Source organism: Solanum pennellii, chromosome 7 (assembly GCF_001406875.1).
Source record: "Solanum pennellii chromosome 7, SPENNV200".
NCBI lineage: Eukaryota > Viridiplantae > Streptophyta > Magnoliopsida > Solanales > Solanaceae > Solanum > Solanum pennellii.
Window position 1 is genome coordinate 1,566,048 of NC_028643.1, and position 19,182 is coordinate 1,585,229.

Consider the following 19,182-nt stretch of genomic DNA (forward strand, 5'->3'; position numbering starts at 1 on the left):
TACCCCCCTACCCCCACCACCCACAAAATCTCAAACCTTCCAAAAACCCATTTACGTAGTAACCCATATTGGTGTAAAGTCGGTCTTGTTCCCCTTCGTTCTTATCCTCAATCACCACCACCTTCCTTGTGTAGAAAATATATACATATATATATTTATTATATATAATATATACATTATATATATATAAGGGGGTTAATTAAATTTTGATTAACTTTCCATATTTGGTTTCTCCATGAAACTTTTATATAGTAGTTTTTGGTTTTTAATCAAGTATAAACTCTTCATTTGTAACACCCATCGATAAAAAAAAGAGCAAAAAAAAAACAAAAACACCCATTTGAATTTTCAAGAATCCATTGGAGTTTGCTGTGTTTATTTGGTCTAAAAATGGTATAAAGCTCTAAACTTTATCTATAAGAAGTCATTTTTTTTTGCATACCCAAGTTCTTGATTTTGTGTTTTTTTATGTGTGTTGTGTGTTTTTTACTTGTTTTTGGAAGTACCCTTTTGGTTTCATCATTTGAAAATTCAAGAATCTTTGGTGTTTGCTCTGTTTATGGTGTAAAGTTTTGAACTTTATAATTAAAAAGTGTTGATTTTTGATACCCAAGTTATTTTTTTTTGTGTGTTGTGATTATGTTGTCAAGATCTTGTTTCAATCTGCTTAATCTTGATGACTGTTCTGTTACTGATCGGGCTCGAATCCCAAAGTTGATGAATGTTCCAGGGATTATAACAGATTTTGGTGGAGGAGGAGGAGAAGAAGAGAAGGGGGAAGTTTCACCTGGTGTGAAAAATGGGAGTAGAAGGATCATTGTAGCAAATCAGTTACCAGTGAAAGCTTTTTGTAAAGATGAAAAAGAGGGGAAAAAATGGTGTTTTGAATGGGACAGATATGCTTTAGATACATTGATTTTGCAGCTGAAAGATGGTTTGTCATCAGATTTGGAGATTGTTTATGTTGGTTGTTTGAAAGCTGATGTTGAATTGAATGATCAAGAAGAAGTTGCTAATTTCTTATGGGAGAAATTTAGGTGTGTACCAACTTTCTTGTCATTAGATTTGATAAACAAGTATTACCATGGCTTTTGTAAGCATTATTTATGGCCTTTGTTTCATTACATGTTGCCTTTAACATCTAGTCATGGTGTAAGATTTGATAGGTCTAATTGGTTGGCTTATGTATCAGCAAACAAGATTTTTGCTGATAAAGTTTATGAGGTGATTAATCCTGATGATGATTATGTTTGGATTCAAGATTATCATCTTATGATTTTGCCTACTATGTTGAGGAAAAAGTATAGTAGGATAAAAGTTGGGTTTTTCCTTCATAGTCCTTTCCCGTCGTCTGAAATTTATCGAACATTGCCTGTTAGGGATGAGATTTTAAGGGCTTTGTTGAATTGTGATCTTGTTGGTTTTCAGACATTTGATTATGCTAGACATTTCTTGTCATGTTGTAGTAGGATGTTAGGTTTGGATTATCAGTCGAAAAGGGGCTACATTGGTATCGACTATTTTGGTAGAACTGTGACTATTAAAATCCTTCCTGTTGGTATTCACATGGGGCAGATCCAAAATGTTATGTCTTTGCCTGATACAGCGAAGAAGGCGAAGGAATTGAAAGAGAAGTATGAGGGGAAAATTGTGTTGTTAGGTATCGATGATATGGATGTGTTTAAAGGGATTGGTCTGAAGTTTTTAGCGATGGGACATCTTCTTGAGCAATCACCGTCGTTGAGGGGAAGGGTAGTGTTGGTTCAGATTACGAACCCTCCGAGAAGTAGAGGAAATGATATCAGAGAGGTTGAAGAAGAGGTCAAGAAGATTGCCAGTGAGATCAATACGAAATATGGTAAACCGGGCTATGAACCGATTGTCTGTATTAATGGTCCAGTTTCTACGCAGGACAAGATAGCTCACTATGCGATTTCTGAGTGTGTTGTTGTTAATGCTGTTAGAGATGGAATGAATTTGGTGCCTTATGAGTATACAGTTTCTAGGGAGAGCAACAGTAATTTGGATAAGGCCTTGGGTCCAGATTTTAATGGAGGACGACGAAAGAGTATGATTGTTGTTTCTGAGTTCATCGGCTGCTCCCCGTCTCTTAGCGGTGCCATCAGGGTCAATCCATGGGACATTGAGAGTGTAGCCACTGGTATGACTTCAGGAGCCATGATGAATGATAGGGAGAAAGAATTGCGTCATGAGAAGCACTATAGATATGTTTCTTCTCATGACGTTGCATATTGGGCGAGGAGTTTCGATCAAGATCTCAAGAGAGCTTGTGAAGATCATTATCACAAGAGATGTTGGGGTATTGGCCTTGGTCTTGGCTTCAGGGTTGTTGCGCTTGGGCCGAATTTCAAGAAGCTTTCGGTAGCCCATATCGTCTCTTCTTATAAATTGACAAACAGCAGGCTCATCCTACTCGACTATGATGGTACTATGTTACCAGAGGATAAAGTGGACAAAGCCCCAAGTCAAGAAGTCATCTCAATTCTGAATGGTTTATGCAGTGATCCAAAGAACATCGTGTTTATCGTGAGTGGCAGGGGAAGGGATACGCTCAGCAAGTGGTTTTCTCCGTGTACAGAACTTGGCTTATCAGCAGAGCATGGTTACTTCACTAGGTAAGACACTATATAATTCAAGATTATATTTTTATCTTTGTGCTGTTATTCGTTTTCTCATTTGCTTTGTATTTCGTTAAGGTGGAGTAAGAATTCCGATTGGGAATCTCGTCTGGTACCTGCAGACACTGAGTGGAAAAAAGTGGTGTTGCCTATTATGAAGAAGTACACCGAGGCAACAGATGGTTCATCGATAGAGCAGAAGGAAAGTGCACTAGTGTGGCATCATCTTGAAGCTGATCCTGACTTTGGCATTTGGCAGGCTAAAGAGCTTCTCGATCACCTTGAGAGCGTACTCGCTAACGAGCCTGTGGTCGTTAAACGAGGCCAGCACATTGTCGAGGTGAAACCACAGGTATTGAAACTCAACCCCTAATACAATGATCTTTCAATTGATTGCAAACTCATCATGCAAGTGTGTAATAATCTATTGCAGGATGTAAGCAAAGGTCTGGTGTTTCAAAGCCTCTTGGCATCGATGAAAAGCAAAGGGAAGTCACCCGATTTCGTGTTGTGCATAGGTGATGACAGATCAGATGAAGACATGTTTGAGAGCATTGCAAGTTCTCTAGACAACAGTTCTCTGCCTGATAATGCAGAAGTCTTTGCCTGCACCGTCGGGCAGAAACCGAGTATGGCTAAGTACTATCTTGATGATCCAGCTGAAGTTATAAAAATGCTTCAAGGCCTTTCAGCAGCTTCTACAGCAATGCAGCTACCACCTAAGTCACCGGTCCATCAACTTGCCTCTGTCGAAGATCTCTCCATAGTTAAGAATCATGCATCCTTTGTATAGACAGAAGTTCATAGATTACAGAGGCCATCCAAAAGAAACATTAGTCTTTAGTTTTAAGCAAATTTCCATTTTTTTAGCCCTCTAGGGAGTGTTACAAAATTTAGCAAAATTTCTTGGTTAATAGTTGCTCTTATATGACTTGTCTAGGCAAGTTATACATAGTGTAGTTACTGGATTATCAAGGTGATAGTGCTACATTTTTTGGGTTAAAAATATACAGATGGCTCATTTGAACCTTGTTGTTTTTCCTAATATCATGTTCCAAATGCTATTGTAGTTTTTCTTCTTTTCCCCGCTCCATCCGCAGTATCAATAACGTTCTCGCTTACCCTGGTGTGGCTCAAAAGTTGTAGGCTAGTTGATGGTGAAAGTGCTTAACCATTGGACTAGTTGTACACCAAAAAGTTAGTTCTTTTTGTTGCCTTAGAGGCCTAAGTTGTGCTTAGGTTTTTTCTTTTTGATGAGATCGATATTGAGAGTGATAATGACAATTTTGATGATGCTGAATGGAAACGTCTTTGTTCGATGGATAAATTTTTACTAAATAAGTACATTCATATAGAATTTAAATATGAACCTTAAATATTCGAATTTTGAATTCACATCTAAGAGGACTCTACACCTACAAATTTTGGGACATAAACAATTGGATGAGGTCCTCAAATGCTTATCCATTTCTTGGAAATGACTCAAAATGGGGCATACTAAAAGCATATCCTAATAGATAATAATGTACTATATATACTAAGAATGTTCCAAAACTTTGCTTCTTCTTGTGAACCTCTTTTGGATGTATGTCTCAAATTTCAAACACTTGCATTTTTGTACCATTCAAATATTATAATTGCCTTCATTTTTTAATTATCAAGTCGTCAAAGCGATCACAAATACTTATTTTTTGTATTATATCTTTTAGAGTATGAATTTTCACACACTACGATGACGTGAAATGCTTTGTATATCGAATTGAGTTTGGTTATCTAAGTATGGACAAAACAGAAGCTGTTGGTTCATTTTTTTACCAATTCAATGAAAACATTAAGTCAAAAATAGTTTGGTCTTGGCATGCTTAGTTTCTAGTCATTTTTCTTATCTCTTATGTTAGTATATATATTTTATTTTATACATAATATGCCAAAAGACTTGATACAATGAAGAAAAATTCATATATATCACTTTTGTTTTTCAAGATTAAAATTAATATGAATTTCAGGGTACATATTACTTTCTTGATTTCATTTTATGTGATATATGTACTCCCTCCGTCCGGTATTGTTTGTCATGTTTTTTATTTTTAGAGTCAAATTATAAAAATTTTGACCAACATTTTAAGATGCATTTTTTCATTATATTAATATGCAAAAAATTGTAATGTATTAGTACTTTTCATATAGTTTTAGAATATCTAATTTTTTTGTTTAAAATATCGAATTAATGTGATCTAATTTACCTTTGAAAATTAGTCAATTTGACTTTCGATAAGCGCAACATAACAAATATTTCTGGATGCAGGGAGTATATTTTTTAAAAGTCTGTTCCACAAATAAACTTTTTTCTATATTTAAAATCAGTTCATCTTAAAACTTTTTATTTTACTCTTTATAAAATATCGATAGTCACAAAACATCTATAATTTATTTTAAGCAACCAATTTGTACATTTTTATATTTCTTTTTTTTGTAAAATTTATATACCCGATCAAACAAAAACACATAAAATGAAAAGAGAAATTTATTATGATAGGACAATACTCCTTGATAAGATAAGGAACTAATTAATTGAATATAAATCGATAGTACGAAAGGATAAATTTTGATTTCTATTTTCTTGTCAATGAAAAGATTGGTTTACATTTATGAATTTGTGATGGGAAGTTAGGATCATACAAATAAAAAGAAGAAAAAGAGAGGAGAAAAATATAATTTTTCCAATAAATGTATAAGCTCATTAAATTAATTTACGAATATTTTTAAAAATTTATTTATGTGTTTTGACGAAATTAAAGGTGTTTATAAGTTAAAATATATCAAAAGTTATATTTTATATTTTATCCTTAAAATCTTTTATAATGTTCTAAATATCCTTTTAAAAAGGGGGAAAAATCCTAACTCGTTCTTTTTGTTATTTTAGTCATTTTAAACATAAAAAAATATGTTTATTAAAATATTTAATCGAATATATCAATTAATTATTATCAATTTCAACACATCTATTCGAGCGCGTAAATATGTAGTTATAATTTAGTTTCATTATGTTGTAATCTACACTATGTAAATGCCGTGGAAATTCTAACAGAATGAGATTATGCTTATATTATATTTATTTGGTTTGGAAAATAAGTACTCAATAATTTTTTATTATATCTTTACATTGGTGCTTGTTTGTTAAATTTTATAATCTTTTAGTAGGAAAGTTCTTTCTCTAATAAAAAACTTTAAATGTTATTAATGATTTAATTAAAAAATATTATAAGTACAAAGTACAAAACTTATGATATGTCAATTTGCTAAGATGATAAGATAAAAAAAAATTATTCTAATAAGTTGGTAGTACTATTAAGGATTAGAATTAAGTACTAACTTTCTTATCAGTGAAAAAATTGATTTTTAATAAAACCACTTAAAAACATGAATTTTTGATGCACTTTATTCCTCAAAAAATATAATATAATATATATATAATTTTTTTATGAGTATATATAATCGATGATGATAGATACTTGAATGAAAATCTCAGCCACTAATTGGTAGTGACGAAAATTATCGTTAATTCGTTTTTCGTTTCGTGATACTATATATATTTTTACTTTAGAAATAGTTGCACAATCAATGAAAAGAGACAATAAGATTTGACCATTCTAGTAACGCATAATTGTTATACAATAACTGAGAAATTCTATCATATAGTATCCCCTCAATTTTGAATAAACTAATTATTGACCTCCTTTTGTAGTTCTATATACGACGAATTCAAGTTTATAAAATTTTGATTTAATTTTCGATTCGATTTTTTTTTTCCAATAACAACACCAACATACATAATAGCAACTTGGATTTGGACTTTTGGGTTGGACTGCTGCTGAAAAATTGGAATCAATTAGGGGTATGGGCTTGGATTGTGAAAAGTTTTGAGCCCAAATATGAGTATATGTAACTTGGAAAAATTAGTAAACTAGTCAAATAACTTGACTTAATTAGTAAAAACCTCCATACTTTATAAATATTAGTAAAAATGTCAAAAATGTCATTATTTTAGAAAGGATTGTGTATTTTAATTTACTTCCGATTTTATCTCATTTTAATTACAAATTTTCCAATTAATCCTCTCTCACATGTATTTAAAAAAATGAAGTATTTTCTCTCTCTCATATTTTCATCTTCCAATTCTTCTCCATTTCAAAATCTGCCTCTCTTCTTCTTCTTTTTTCCAGAAAAATATATTTATAAAGATATTCACACAATCTCTTTTATTAAAATATGAGTCTTTATCCGTCTTTTAATACTTGTTTTATGATTTTATTTTTGTGTAAATCGTTCAAAATTATTGTTTGTAGTTGAAATCACTTTTTCGGTTTGATAAACTCTAGATCACTCTCCAATGGCAGAATCTATTAGAATTACTAGAGGTATTCAACTTAATCAACAATGTTCTATTTTTCAAATATCATAATTGAAACTTAGAACACAAATGACGCTAATTTTATATTTTAATTTGTTTATTTTACATTTCAATATCACTTTGTATGCAAATAAAAACTATTTTTTTTAATTTTATATTCATCATAATGGTATACCAACAAAGTCACATTTGTATTTCAACTTAAGTGAGTATTTATTGTGCTCATTTTGTATTTCAATCTTAATTTTCAATGACAAAAAGTTTGTATTTCTTTTTCATTATGTTTTCATCATAATTGTATACCAACAACTTTTATATTTTATGTGTTCACTTTACAATTCAAATTAAAATTGAATATCAAATTGTGGTGAGTATTTTACTGTGATCATTTTGTATTTAATTCTCACATTGTATTCAGAAAAGTTTGTATTTTTTGTGTTCATCATAATGATATACCAACAAAGTCAATTTTGTATTCCAACTGATGTGAGTATTTATTGTGCACATTTCGTATTATAGTCTCAATTTCAGTGACAAAAAGTTTGTATTTCTTTTTTTTTTTTATGTTTTCATCATAATTGTATATCAACAAATTTTGTATTTTATGTGCTCACTTTATCATTTAAATTAGAATTGGTATTTTACTTGCAAACTAAAATTGTATCCTAGTGATCAAAATTGTATTACATAACTGCCAAATATATATATTTTTTTATTTGTATTACAAAAAAATTACGAATTGTATTCCAATATAATCTAGTCATTACATATGAATACGATTAAAGAAAGATACATGATTCTAGAAAAAGAATAGCATACATAATGAAAATACTACAATCTGTTGAGGTTGATACAATATTCTAAAAAAATACAAATTTTAAAAACGCGATTTAATCAAATTCATTTCAACATAAATTGAATATTATCAATAAAAATTTAAAAATCGATACTAAAAATTTGATGAACAAGTGGGATGAGTTCTTTGTGTTTATTTTTTTGAATTTGTGCTTACTTCAGAATTTTTGTAACTGATGAGACTTTTAAGCAATTGTTCCTATTTAAAAAAATTCTCTCCCTTAAATTTCTCCTTTTTGTTAGTTAACAATAATATTCTTTAAATAAAATTTAAACAAGATACATAATAAACTAAATATTTAACATTTTTACTAAATATTAAAAGTGTTGACAATGAATCCTATTAAATGTGAAAATATTGACATTTTCATGTAACTTTAATATTTTCTAAAAAGTTTGAGCTCAAACAAAGTCTATGACACTTGTTCCAAAATCAAAGGGAAACTTATATAAAATTCATTAGTTTAGAAGCTAATTATTTAGATATATTCTAGTTCGTAATATTACTTATCTTATCAGTTTTTGATGCCTCTAGATAAATATATCTCAGATACATGCGGTGAAAATTAAAGTAATTTGTTATGGACAAGTTGTAACCAAATAAACTCACATGTACATTTGATAGATAGACAATTTCGCTCGCCTATCTCCTATCTCACTCGCCACTTTTGTCATATTTAATATCTAAATACATGCAAATCACTCCAGATACATACATATACATGTAAGTAGACGGTATCTAGTGTGATCCACATGCATATGAGATACATACGAATTCTGTTCGTCTCTCTTCTATTTTTTTTCAGCAAAAATACATGTATATCTAAGTGTATTTTCTTATGATAAAAAACTCTTAATTAGTGGTAAGATATGTAATATTATGAAAGTATGAGTAATAATAGTATATATGATAATGAAAATATGTCTTATAGTGTAGCTTTTACAAAAATGAAATGAACTAATACATATCAAAAATCGAGATGATGTTGAATTTTTTTTTAATGATACATAAACTTTAAAATCATAAAATTTAAGCTCAAACAAAGTCGGTCACATATATTTCCAAAAAATTATAGACTAATTGGAATAATCCTTGATTCTTATTTGATGACACATAAGCTCCAAAAAATGACTCCACCTTTCAAAAATAACGAATATCATTTAATAGATCGTCACGAACACATCATTTCTTTTTTCATTATGGGGAAAATTAAGAATAAACAAAGAAAAGATTAGTAGGTCCACTAGTAACCATGCCTCCAATAAGATAATCATTTTTTTTTTGAAAAAATAAAAAATTCTTCATGGACCCACAAATGAATATGACTTCACATGATTTTTTTTTTATAAAAAAAATGCAATTTATTAATTATATAATTATATATACATATAGTCCTGTTCTGGTCAACATTTTTTGACTAATTGCATCTGCACCTTAATTAACACCATAATTTAATACTAACAACTAACACTAATTTATTAAAATAAATTAATTACTTTGAAATTTTCCAAATCTTAAATATCAATCACTGACCACACTAATTCACTCTTCCTCTTCACACAAATTATTTTTTTATCAGAATTTTACAGAACTCTGCAAATCTTAACTACAAAACATACTTTCAAGAATGTTTTTTATTTTTTAAATTTTTTTAATCTTTTTTCTTGATTAAAGGGCTTTTTGGGTATTTTTAGTTTAGTTCACTGACCACTTTTTTTTTCTTCTGAAGACTTGTTTTGTGTTCACATTTAGAAGAGATGAAAGAGTAAAGGGGGTTAAAAAAGCATATTCTTGATTTTTTTTTTTGTTACCCTTCTTGGAATGGAGTTGAAGAAGGAGAGGTTTGTAAGGTATGTGGTTGGTTTAGTTTATGTGATTTGATGAATTCTTGTGTAGTTATTTGGAAAAAAGATGAGATCTTTTTTGTTTTTTGGGTGATATATTGTAGAAATTAGAACTTTGGGTCTTTAAAGATTGGATTTTTTTTGGTTCTTGATTGTTCTGGATGCTAGATGTTGAGATATTTTGTGTTCATTTCTGCTTTTCCAAAATATGAATTGGAACATAAGCTGGATTGTGCAATTTTGTGTTTTGATTTCTTTGCTGGAAGATCATTTTGTTAGTTCAATGAGTTTTGTCGACTGGGCAAAGCGCGGGCAAGTTTTCCTAGTTTTATCATGATCAAGGACCTACTTTTATTTGATGTATTTGAGCTGAGGATCCTCCGAAAACAGGTAGAGAGGTAAGGTATGCGTGCACTATACCCTTCCCGGACCTTATTTGTGGGATTTCACTAGGTATGTTGTTGTGTCGTAATCAAGGACTTCCTTGTTTAGCTCATGTAGTTGATTTGTGCATTTTTTTTTGTTCTGGACTCTAGATATTGGTTTCTGCTTAATATGACCTGGAACATAAGCTCGATTGTACAATTTTGTATTTTGATTTCTTTACTGAATAGTGAAGCTCATTTTGTTGTTCAATGAGGGCAAATTATCCTAGTTTTATCATAGTCAAGGACCTACTTTGATTTGATGTACTCGAGCCGAGGGTCACTGTACCCTCCTTAGACTCCACTTGTGGAATTTTACTATGTATGTTGTTGTTTTTGTTGTTGTTGTTGCTGTTGCTGTTGTTGTTGTATTGTAATCAAGGACTTTCTTGTTTAGCTCATAGTTGATTTATGCATTTTTTAGGTTCTACTCTGGTGAAAAGCAACAAGGTAGTTTTTTGGGAGGAATAGCAGACAGTTCGAACGTAGAGAAAAAATTCTCACCTCCATTATTGAACTCTGATGGAAAATATAAAGTCGCTGATACTCTTAAGTTTGGGAGGCCGAAGAAGGTGTATCCCGAGGACCATGAGTCCTGGAGGAAGCAAATACTTGATCCGGGGAGTGACCTTGTAATCCAGTGGAATAGAATTTTTATTATATCATGCTTGCTGGCACTGTTTGTTGATCCATTGTATTTCTTTTTGCCCATCATACAAGGAACGAAAGAGTCGAGTTGTGTGAAAACAGATTTGAATTTGCGAATCGTTGTCACCATTTTCCGAACTATAGCGGATTTTTTCTATCTATTGCATGTGTTCATTAAGTTCCGGACTGCTTATGTTGCCCCAAATACAAGGGTATTTGGGAAGGGTGAGCTTGTAATGGATCCTGGAGAAATTGCTCGAAGATATTTAAAATCTGACTTTTTCATCGATCTGATTGCAACTCTTCCTCTACCTCAGGTATGTTGTTCTACTAGAAGAATTTTACCTTATAAACATTTCACAAGCTTCTGTTCTTAATTGGATTGCAATTTGATCTCTTTGTCGACTTCATTGATCTCTTTATGGTCTCAAGAAGTCTTGTAGAGCATGGTTTGGTTGTGTTTGAACTGTCGTCCAACAATTTGGAATGATTCAAACATAAGCTGATCATTCAGTATTCTATAGGCATTACTTTCATGACAAACATATCATTTTAACTGTTTATTTGATGACATTATTATCACAAGTAACTATCATGAAGGTATTGCATAACGTAAGCAACATATATCAAGTCAATTTCATATTAAGGATTTGGGGAAGCTGAAATACTTTCGAGGCATTGAGGTGATACAGTCTGATAATAGCATTGTCATCTCATAAAGAAAATATGCCTTAGATATTTTGGAAGACACAAGTATGTTGAACTACACACTTGTGGATCCCATGGATCCAAGTACTAAGCTTGTTCAATAATAGGGGGAGCCTCTAACGGATCAAGGTAGATATTGGGGACTTGTTAAAAAAACTCAACTATCTTACGACCACCCAACCAGTTTTCCAATAACCTTGTGATAGTCACCGGAATGCAGTATCTCACATCCTTATATATTTGAAAGGCCTGTAGGACAAGGTCAATTGGGGCAATGGAGATGCACACTTTGGGTATTCTGATGCAAATTAGGCAGGTTGTCCCTTTATAGACGGTCCACTTCAGGTTATTATATTTTATGTGGCAATGTTTGGCCAAGCATAAGTTTAAAAAAGAATGGAGGACTTTTGAAATTTGTGGTCTAAAACAAACTTTTAACATTTATGTGAACAGGGAATTTTAAAGTTTTAAGTCGTTTCTAATTATAAAAAGGTAACATTCTTTTTGGTATAAACAAAAAAAAAGTGCCACATAAATTGGGACGAAGGATTGATTTATGATAATCAACCCATACTACATATCGTTTCAAATCTAGTCTTTTATGAAAGAACGAAACACATTGAAGTGGATTGTCATTTCATTCGAAAAAAGATTGAGTTTGGGTGCACTGTTACGAGTTTGTCAGTTCAAAAGGCCAACTAACTGATGTTCTCATAAAAGGACTGTGAGGATCCAAAATTGACCACATTTATGGCAAGCTACGGTCATACTTATATACACCCATTTTGAGGGGAGTATGAGATATGGTAAAAATATATACCATGTAAATATTGGATGATTCACGATAAGATTCTCATATATCGTGATTAGGAGGTTTTGTAGGAATGATGGCCTGATTTTGGACTAGTCACTAGTGATTTTGCCGCATAGTTCCAGTTTCTTGATTCTTAGTTGGTAACAGGGTATTTGAATCATATGTTGGTTAAAGGTGGTAGCTTTACATGTGAAGAAATTGATAACACGTTCTTCTAGTTTATATTTCATCTGTCCTTAAAATTTCTCTATTTTTACCGTAGTAGAGCAGTGCATGATGAAACAGTAATCTTTCTTGCAGATAGTCATCTGGTTCATTATACCAGCGACGAGAAGCCAGCATGCTAATCATAACAATAATGCTCTTGCACTGATTGTCCTAATCCAATACATCCCCAGATTGTATCTTATATTTCCACTAAGTTCACAGATAATCAAAGCTACTGGAGTTGTCACAAAAACTGCTTGGGCTGGGGCGGCATATAATCTACTTCTCTACATGTTGGCAAGTCATGTATGTAACTCCAACAACTTTATTTCCAGAATTGATGCGTTGAAAGGCCGGTTAGTTGTAGTATTAACTTGTGACCGTCACAAAGTATTGGTTGAAAACCTCTGCATTTATGCAGGAGTTTTGCTTCTCTTTGTTTCTTTTTGTTTTCTTTTCTTAGAGTTGATGTAACGACAGAGTATTTGTTTTTCTTTCTTTTTCTTCAGGTTATAGGTGCAGCATGGTATTTACTGTCAGTTGATCGATATACTTCTTGCTGGAAATCAATATGCCGAAAGGAAGACAGCTCTACGCAGTGTGTGCTTCGCTACTTGGATTGTGATACTTTTGACCTAAATCCTCGTAAGAGTTGGGCAAATATCACCAAGGTATTTGAAAGTTGTGATCCAGATGGGGATAGTACTTTTAAATATGGAATATTTGCAAGCGCAGTTAAAAAGGATGTTGTCTCCTCAAGTTTTATAGCAAAGTACTTCTATTGCTTGTGGTGGGGCTTACAACAGCTGAGGTAATTTTCCTATGGGGTTGGACCAAATAATGATGTCATTTACATTTATAATGTTCTTATCTAGTGTTTTTGCTCTAATTTATTGAAATGATAAACCAATTAGGCATTTCCAATCTTGGAAGTGCACCCCGGGGTGTAGCCTAGTGGTCAATGAAGTGGGTTGATCACCATAAGATCTCACGTTCAAATCTCAGTAGAGACAAAATAGGTGATCTTCCATCTGATCTAACCTTGGTGGATAGAGTTACCTAGTACCTATTGTTGGTGGGATGTGGCAGGTAGCCCGTGGAATTAATCGAGGTGCACGCAAGCTGACCCGGACACCATGGTTATTTAAAAATAACCTTGTATATGAGTTCCAACTATCTAATTCACGACATCTTTCTCAGGGAGTTTCAGGGGGTGATGTGATTATTATTGTCTTTCCAAGAACAGTCTAGATGATCACTGATTATTGTGGGTACTGATCTATACATCTTTTGTTTCATTAAACAAGCTAGCACCTAGAAATGTTGATATAGTGGGATCTGTCGTCTATAAATCATGGTTTTGTCTGCTTTGTCTTACATGATGGAGTCGTTGAAAAAGGTTCTTAAGGATTTAGTTACATTTAGAGAGTAAATGTGCCAGTTGTCCTTCTAATCCACTTTTTAACTATCCATTTGTAGGAAGATCTGAACTTCAAATCTTTCCTTTTCTTGTGTTACAGCTCTTATGGGCAGAATTTGACAACGAGTACATTTATCGGGGAGACTTCCTTTGCTATACTTATTGCAATTTTGGGTCTGGTTTTGTTCGCACACCTTATTGGGAATATGCAGGTAAATCAAAGGTTCTGCTGCTATTCATTCTCCCTCGATATGAGCTTGTTTTATTAGACCTTGTACTTCTTTCTCTTGACTGTCTATTAATAGCATGATCTTGACCAACAGGTGGACAGTTATAATTGTTGCTCTTGATTTGACATATCCTAGATTATGCTTGATTGGTGAATTTTTTGCATATATTATTACTCTTTATAGATTTATTTGTCTGTAGAAAATGTAGAGAGCTTCTAGAGTTAAAGAAACTACTATCGTTGTATAAATGTAATTTTTGATTCATATGGGCTTACTACATGGACCTTAAGGTTCAACATAGCCGATCCAACTGGAATCAATGTGGTAGTAATTTTATAATTCTTCTTTACGTGCATAAATTTTGCATGAATGTCATGGGATGCTTAAGTTTTTGAGTGCAACTTAATATCAAGGTTTGCATAATAACAGTTGCTAGAGTATCAAACTGCTAGTTCATGCAACTTATTGTTAGTATGAGATGGTTTTTCATGTTCTGTGTTGCCCTCTAGGTGCACCTGTCGATAGGCATGAAACCATGATGAATATAGGTTTTAAAAGGGATAAGTCAGAGTTAAAATCACATGGAAGGGGAAGATGTTTGAAAGACGAATTTCTTGGAATCGATGCAGACTTAGCGAAAGATAAGACTACAGAAGAAAAAGATGTATATAGGCATAGGTGGTAGTAATTAATCAGGGATATATTTTGTATTTAGGCGGTACTAATTAATTAGGAATATATTTTGTTCATGTTAGTACATTTATATTAAGTGCTATGATTTCTAGGAGTTTTTGAACCTCATTCGAGACTTCTATGCCAATAGAAAAGAACTTCTAGTATTTTTATCTTTTAAATTTTTTGTATAACGTTGGCCTGAGATAGTATTTAAATGGAGAACATGATCACTAAGGATTCATACAGTCAACCTTAACTTGTTTGAGACTGAATCATCGTTTGTTTATAGCATCATCATGAATAAAATTAGTAGTATCTAGTCATATGGTTTTACAATTTATAATTAGTGGGTAAGACTTATAAATATAAACCTTTGATATGATTTTTTATGCTCTTCTTTTTAGTTTTTTAAAAATAGTCAATCAAAATTAATACATGCTGCTCTTAAGAGCATTGTGAGAAATATATGAGAAAAATATATTGAATTGTGTGTCTGAATTATTACATTGAGACCCTATTTATAGACACTACATTGGAATCCTTTTCCAACTAGGATTCCTATTTAAAGTATATTTCTATTTTAACAAGCATGTAATCATGCACTTTATCTGACTAAGTAAAATAAATGACACATAAACTTGGTCAACAATCAGAGGGATTTAAAAAGAAGCTTTGAACAAATTCTGGTGCTTTAATGAAACCTCAGGGAGTAGGAGGGGTGGGATATCAACACGGAACAGTAAATGTGTCAATTAGGATATCTGGCCTTTCAAAAATGATCTTTTCTGCATACTTCAGTTATAAGGTGGTGGATAGAGGAGCCGTGCTCAAGTCTTACAAGTTTGGTTGGCCTTGTTTGATAAAAAGAATGGTATTAGTTTATTAAATGATAAATAATGTTATACTGTAGCGGAAACAGCCTCTTTACCTCACAAGGTAGGGATAAGGTTTGCGTACACACTACCCTCTCCAAACCCCACTTGTGGGATTACACTGGGTAATGTTATTGTCATGTTAAAACTCTAATTGGGTGCAAACTGCAAGTTGTACATAACTTTAGGACTTTGCAAACTTCTTCTCATATCATTCTATTTGGATATTAACTCTTAATTTTTTTCTTGCATGTAGACATACTTGCAGTCTTTGACGTTGAGGCTGGAGGAATGGAGACTCAAGAGAAGAGATACTGAAGAGTGGATGGAGCATCGTCAACTTCCAGAAGATTTGAGAAAGCGTGTTAGACGTTTTGATCAGTATAAATGGGTTGCTACTAGAGGAGTAGATGAAGAGACAATTTTGCATGGCCTGCCTACTGATCTGCGTCGTGACATCCAACGCCATCTTTGCCTGGATCTTGTCCGAAGGGTATGATTTTCCTTCATCTTGACTGATTCTTTCGGAAGTGTTTGGTATATTTATCAAAAAGCGTGTTCGAAGGGTGGCCTCTAAAAAGATGCACACTTATATTGTTGGTCTTTTTTCCGTTTCTTCAGTATGTTCTCAATATGCATCTCTATTACACCACCCTTTTTGGCCCTGGTATCTTGCATATGTCTACTGCTGTCAGATAAACACATTTTTATATCGAGTTAATGGTAAAAACATAGCTGAAGTTTCACGTTTTGCGAGTCTTCTACCTGAACTATCAAGTAATCACTTTTCCTACCTAAACCATCACCAACTATTTATCTAAACACACCTCAACTATCAGTTGTTCCCTTTTCCTACCTGAAATATCACCATCGTTCAGATTGGAAAAGGGAACAACTGGTCGTTGAAGTGTGTTTTGATAAATAGTTAGTGGTATAGTTCAGGTAGGAAAAGTGAACACCTTTCAATAGGAAACTCGCTAATATGTGATACTTCAGGTGTGTTTTTGACCATCATCTCTTTTATATTTTCTCACTTTTCGATCCGTATAGGACAGATGTTTGTTGATTCAGTTGGAGACGGAAACCTAAATAAGCCATAAAAATATAAAAATGACCAAAATAAGCCACTATTTTAGTTACTAACTAAAATAAGCTTAGTGGAAGAAAAAGTTCCACTTTATCTAATTTTCTAAACATTTTCCGTTAGTTTCATAACGTGTATTTTTAACGTATAACGGAACTTTTTCTTACACTTTATAAAGTGGAATTTTTTCTTCCATTTTATAACGTGGAATTTTTTCTTCCACTTTATAAAGTGGAAGATTACTTTATAGAAAATTACTTTACCTTTCCACCTTCTCCTTCTCTCTTTCACTTTCATGTCTTCTAAGCTTTTTTACTTTTTGAAGATTAACATTGATGGTTCAGTTGTCGGATTGGGACCATCAATGTTAATCTTCAAAGTGTAAAAAAGCTTAGAAGCCATGAAAGTGAAAGAGAGAAGGAGAAGGTGAAAAGGTAAAGTAATTTTCTATAAAGTGGAAAATTTATAAAATGGAAGAAAAAGTTCCACTTTATAAAGTGTAATAAAAAGTTCCGTTATACATTAAAAATACATGTTATGACACTAACGGAAAACGTTTGAAAAATTGGATAAAGTGGAACTTTTTCTTCCACTAAGCTTATTTTAGTTAGTAACTAAAATAGTGGCTTATTTTGGTCATTTTTATATTTTTGTGGCTTATTTAGGTTTACGACTCATTCAGTTGCAATTATATAAATAGTGTTACAGATGCAGTCTCTGTCTTTGTTGATTCCTTCTTGCATGTTAAGCTCATCTTGACTTATTCTGTTTAACTATTTAGGTTCCATTTTTCTCCCAAATGGATGATCAATTACTTGATGCAATATGCGAACGTCTAGTCTCGTCCTTAAGCACAGAAGGCACTTATATTGTCCGTGAAGGAGATCCAGTCACGGAAATGTTGTTTATCATCAGAGGTAGGCTCGAGAGTTCTACAACGAATGGTGGTCGGACTGGTTTCTTCAATTGCATTACATTGAGGCCTGGAGATTTTTGCGGAGAGGAGCTACTCGCTTGGGCTTTGCTTCCGAAATCAACAACGAACTTGCCTTCTTCGACCAGAACAGTCAAGGCGCTTGTTGAAGTAGAAGCATTTGCATTGAGAGCTGAAGATCTCAAGTTTGTTGCCAACCAATTTAGACGCCTTCATAGCAAGAAGCTCCAGCATACATTCCGGTTCTACTCTCACCATTGGCGCACATGGGCAGCCTGTTTCATCCAGGCTGCATGGAGACGACACAAGCGGAGAACAATGGCAAAAGATCTTGCAGCACTGGAATCATTTTCTCTGGATGAGAGTACGGTCGATGAAACTGAGCAAAATGAGGAGCACGATCAAGGTAACGCTAACTCAAATCCGTCCCCAAGAATATCACACCTCGGAGTCACAATATTGGCTTCAAGATTTGCTGCTAACACAAGAAGAGGAGCTCAAAAACTTAAAGAAGTAAGATTACCTAAGTTACAGAAACCTGAAGAGCCTGACTTTTCAGCTGAGCCTGATGACTAGATTACGATTGATAGTTTCATTGAGATATCGATACGATGACCAACTCTGAGATTGAAGTTTTCCGCGATACATTCTTACACTCAGGATCATCGTTGTACATGTGGAACGCGCGTTTCTTAAAGATAATAGTGTTGCAAGAGAGGGTGCTTTTGGTAAGGGAATCTGGTTTTTCATTTTCCCTTTTGGTTGATGTAATTGTATTTAAAATTAGTTTTTTCAGTAGCAGGATGCTAAATATGTACTTGTATAAACTCAATAACATCTCAAGTCATTTGTAAAAACATAGAGTTGCTAGTTCCATAGCACAAGTAAATGAGTATTTTATCAAAATTTTACAATGTTTCATGTCCTTTCCCCCCCAAATATCTTGCTTCAAGGTACTTGGAATCTGATTTTGGTTATGCTTATAAATTTGTATCCACTGAGGGTCTTTCAATTAGCCTCTTTACCTTTGAGGTACGGATATCCGGGCAGGCCCTTAACTACTTTAAGGGTAAAATAGAAAAATACTATAGATTTTCGCATAACTTATAGCCTTGGAAACTCGAGGATGATGAGTTCACACATCAAGAGTTGGTTCACACAAACCTGTGACTCAAGACACAAGTCCCTCAACCTTTGGTCAAGGCTATAAGTTTCAACATTTTCCCTCAACTAACTACTTAATAGAAGTCCAGATATATTGAGACACTCCAGAAAATTGAATAAAAGCAAATAACACAAAAAAAGATGGCAGTTGTGTGCTTGCATTTACAAAGATCTAAGAAACATGTACATCTAAGTTAGTATTACAGAGAAACTAGGATAAATTGATTATGAAAAGTAGGGGGGGGGGGGGG

The 19,182-nt window shown here is 33.0% G+C and overlaps 3 protein-coding genes across 4 annotated transcripts in view; 2 read left to right on the forward strand and 1 right to left on the reverse strand.

Annotated features, from left to right (window-relative positions):
* The first annotated feature begins 111 nt into the window (after positions 1–111).
* LOC107024143 (probable alpha,alpha-trehalose-phosphate synthase [UDP-forming] 11) lies at positions 112–3,708 on the forward strand. Of its 2 annotated transcripts, XM_015225049.2 has the most exons (4): positions 112–393; positions 715–2,636; positions 2,718–2,991; positions 3,073–3,708. In XM_015225049.2, exons 1-4 carry the CDS (start codon positions 391–393, stop codon positions 3,430–3,432), a joined length of 2,559 nt encoding a protein of 852 aa, XP_015080535.1. In that variant the 5' UTR covers positions 112–390; the 3' UTR covers positions 3,433–3,708. The 2 variants fall into 2 exon arrangements, with proteins under 2 accessions (XP_015080535.1, XP_015080534.1); XM_015225048.2 differs by lacking the exon at positions 112–393 and having other exon boundaries at positions 419–2,636.
* Positions 3,709–9,599: 5,891 nt separating this feature from the next.
* On the forward strand, positions 9,600–18,681 carry LOC107026366 (cyclic nucleotide-gated ion channel 17-like). The gene is made up of 7 exons (XM_015227309.2): positions 9,600–9,756; positions 10,600–11,140; positions 12,646–12,858; positions 13,062–13,363; positions 14,073–14,184; positions 16,006–16,242; positions 17,615–18,681. Exons 1-7 carry the CDS (start codon positions 9,728–9,730, stop codon positions 18,341–18,343), a joined length of 2,163 nt encoding a protein of 720 aa, XP_015082795.1. The 5' UTR covers positions 9,600–9,727; the 3' UTR covers positions 18,344–18,681.
* Positions 18,682–19,023: 342 nt separating this feature from the next.
* The window catches only part of LOC107025826 (preprotein translocase subunit SCY1, chloroplastic), a 7,770-nt gene continuing 7,611 nt past the window's right edge, over positions 19,024–19,182 (reverse strand). Inside the window, exon 9 of the mRNA XM_015226587.2 lies at positions 19,024–19,180. The gene's annotated coding sequence lies outside the window, so the exon portion shown is untranslated. The remainder of the gene's footprint in view (positions 19,181–19,182) is intronic.

What these genes read in the sequence shown, in the direction of transcription:
- LOC107024143 (XM_015225048.2), top strand. Translation starts at nt 640, where the DNA reads ATGTTGTCAAGATCTTGTTTCAATCTGCTTAATCTTGATGACTGTTCT. An exon ending in GAGCATGGTTACTTCACTAG is followed by an intron (nt 2,637 to 2,717) that starts GTAAGACACTAT and finishes TATTTCGTTAAG; the next exon opens with GTGGAGTAAGAATTCCGATT. An exon ending in TTGTCGAGGTGAAACCACAG is followed by an intron (nt 2,992 to 3,072) that starts GTATTGAAACTC and finishes AATCTATTGCAG; the next exon opens with GATGTAAGCAAAGGTCTGGT.
- LOC107026366 (XM_015227309.2), top strand. Translation starts at nt 9,728, where the DNA reads ATGGAGTTGAAGAAGGAGAGGTTTGTAAG. An exon ending in AAGAAGGAGAGGTTTGTAAG is followed by an intron (nt 9,757 to 10,599) that starts GTATGTGGTTGG and finishes TGCATTTTTTAG; the next exon opens with GTTCTACTCTGGTGAAAAGC. An exon ending in TGGGGCTTACAACAGCTGAG is followed by an intron (nt 13,364 to 14,072) that starts GTAATTTTCCTA and finishes CTTGTGTTACAG; the next exon opens with CTCTTATGGGCAGAATTTGA.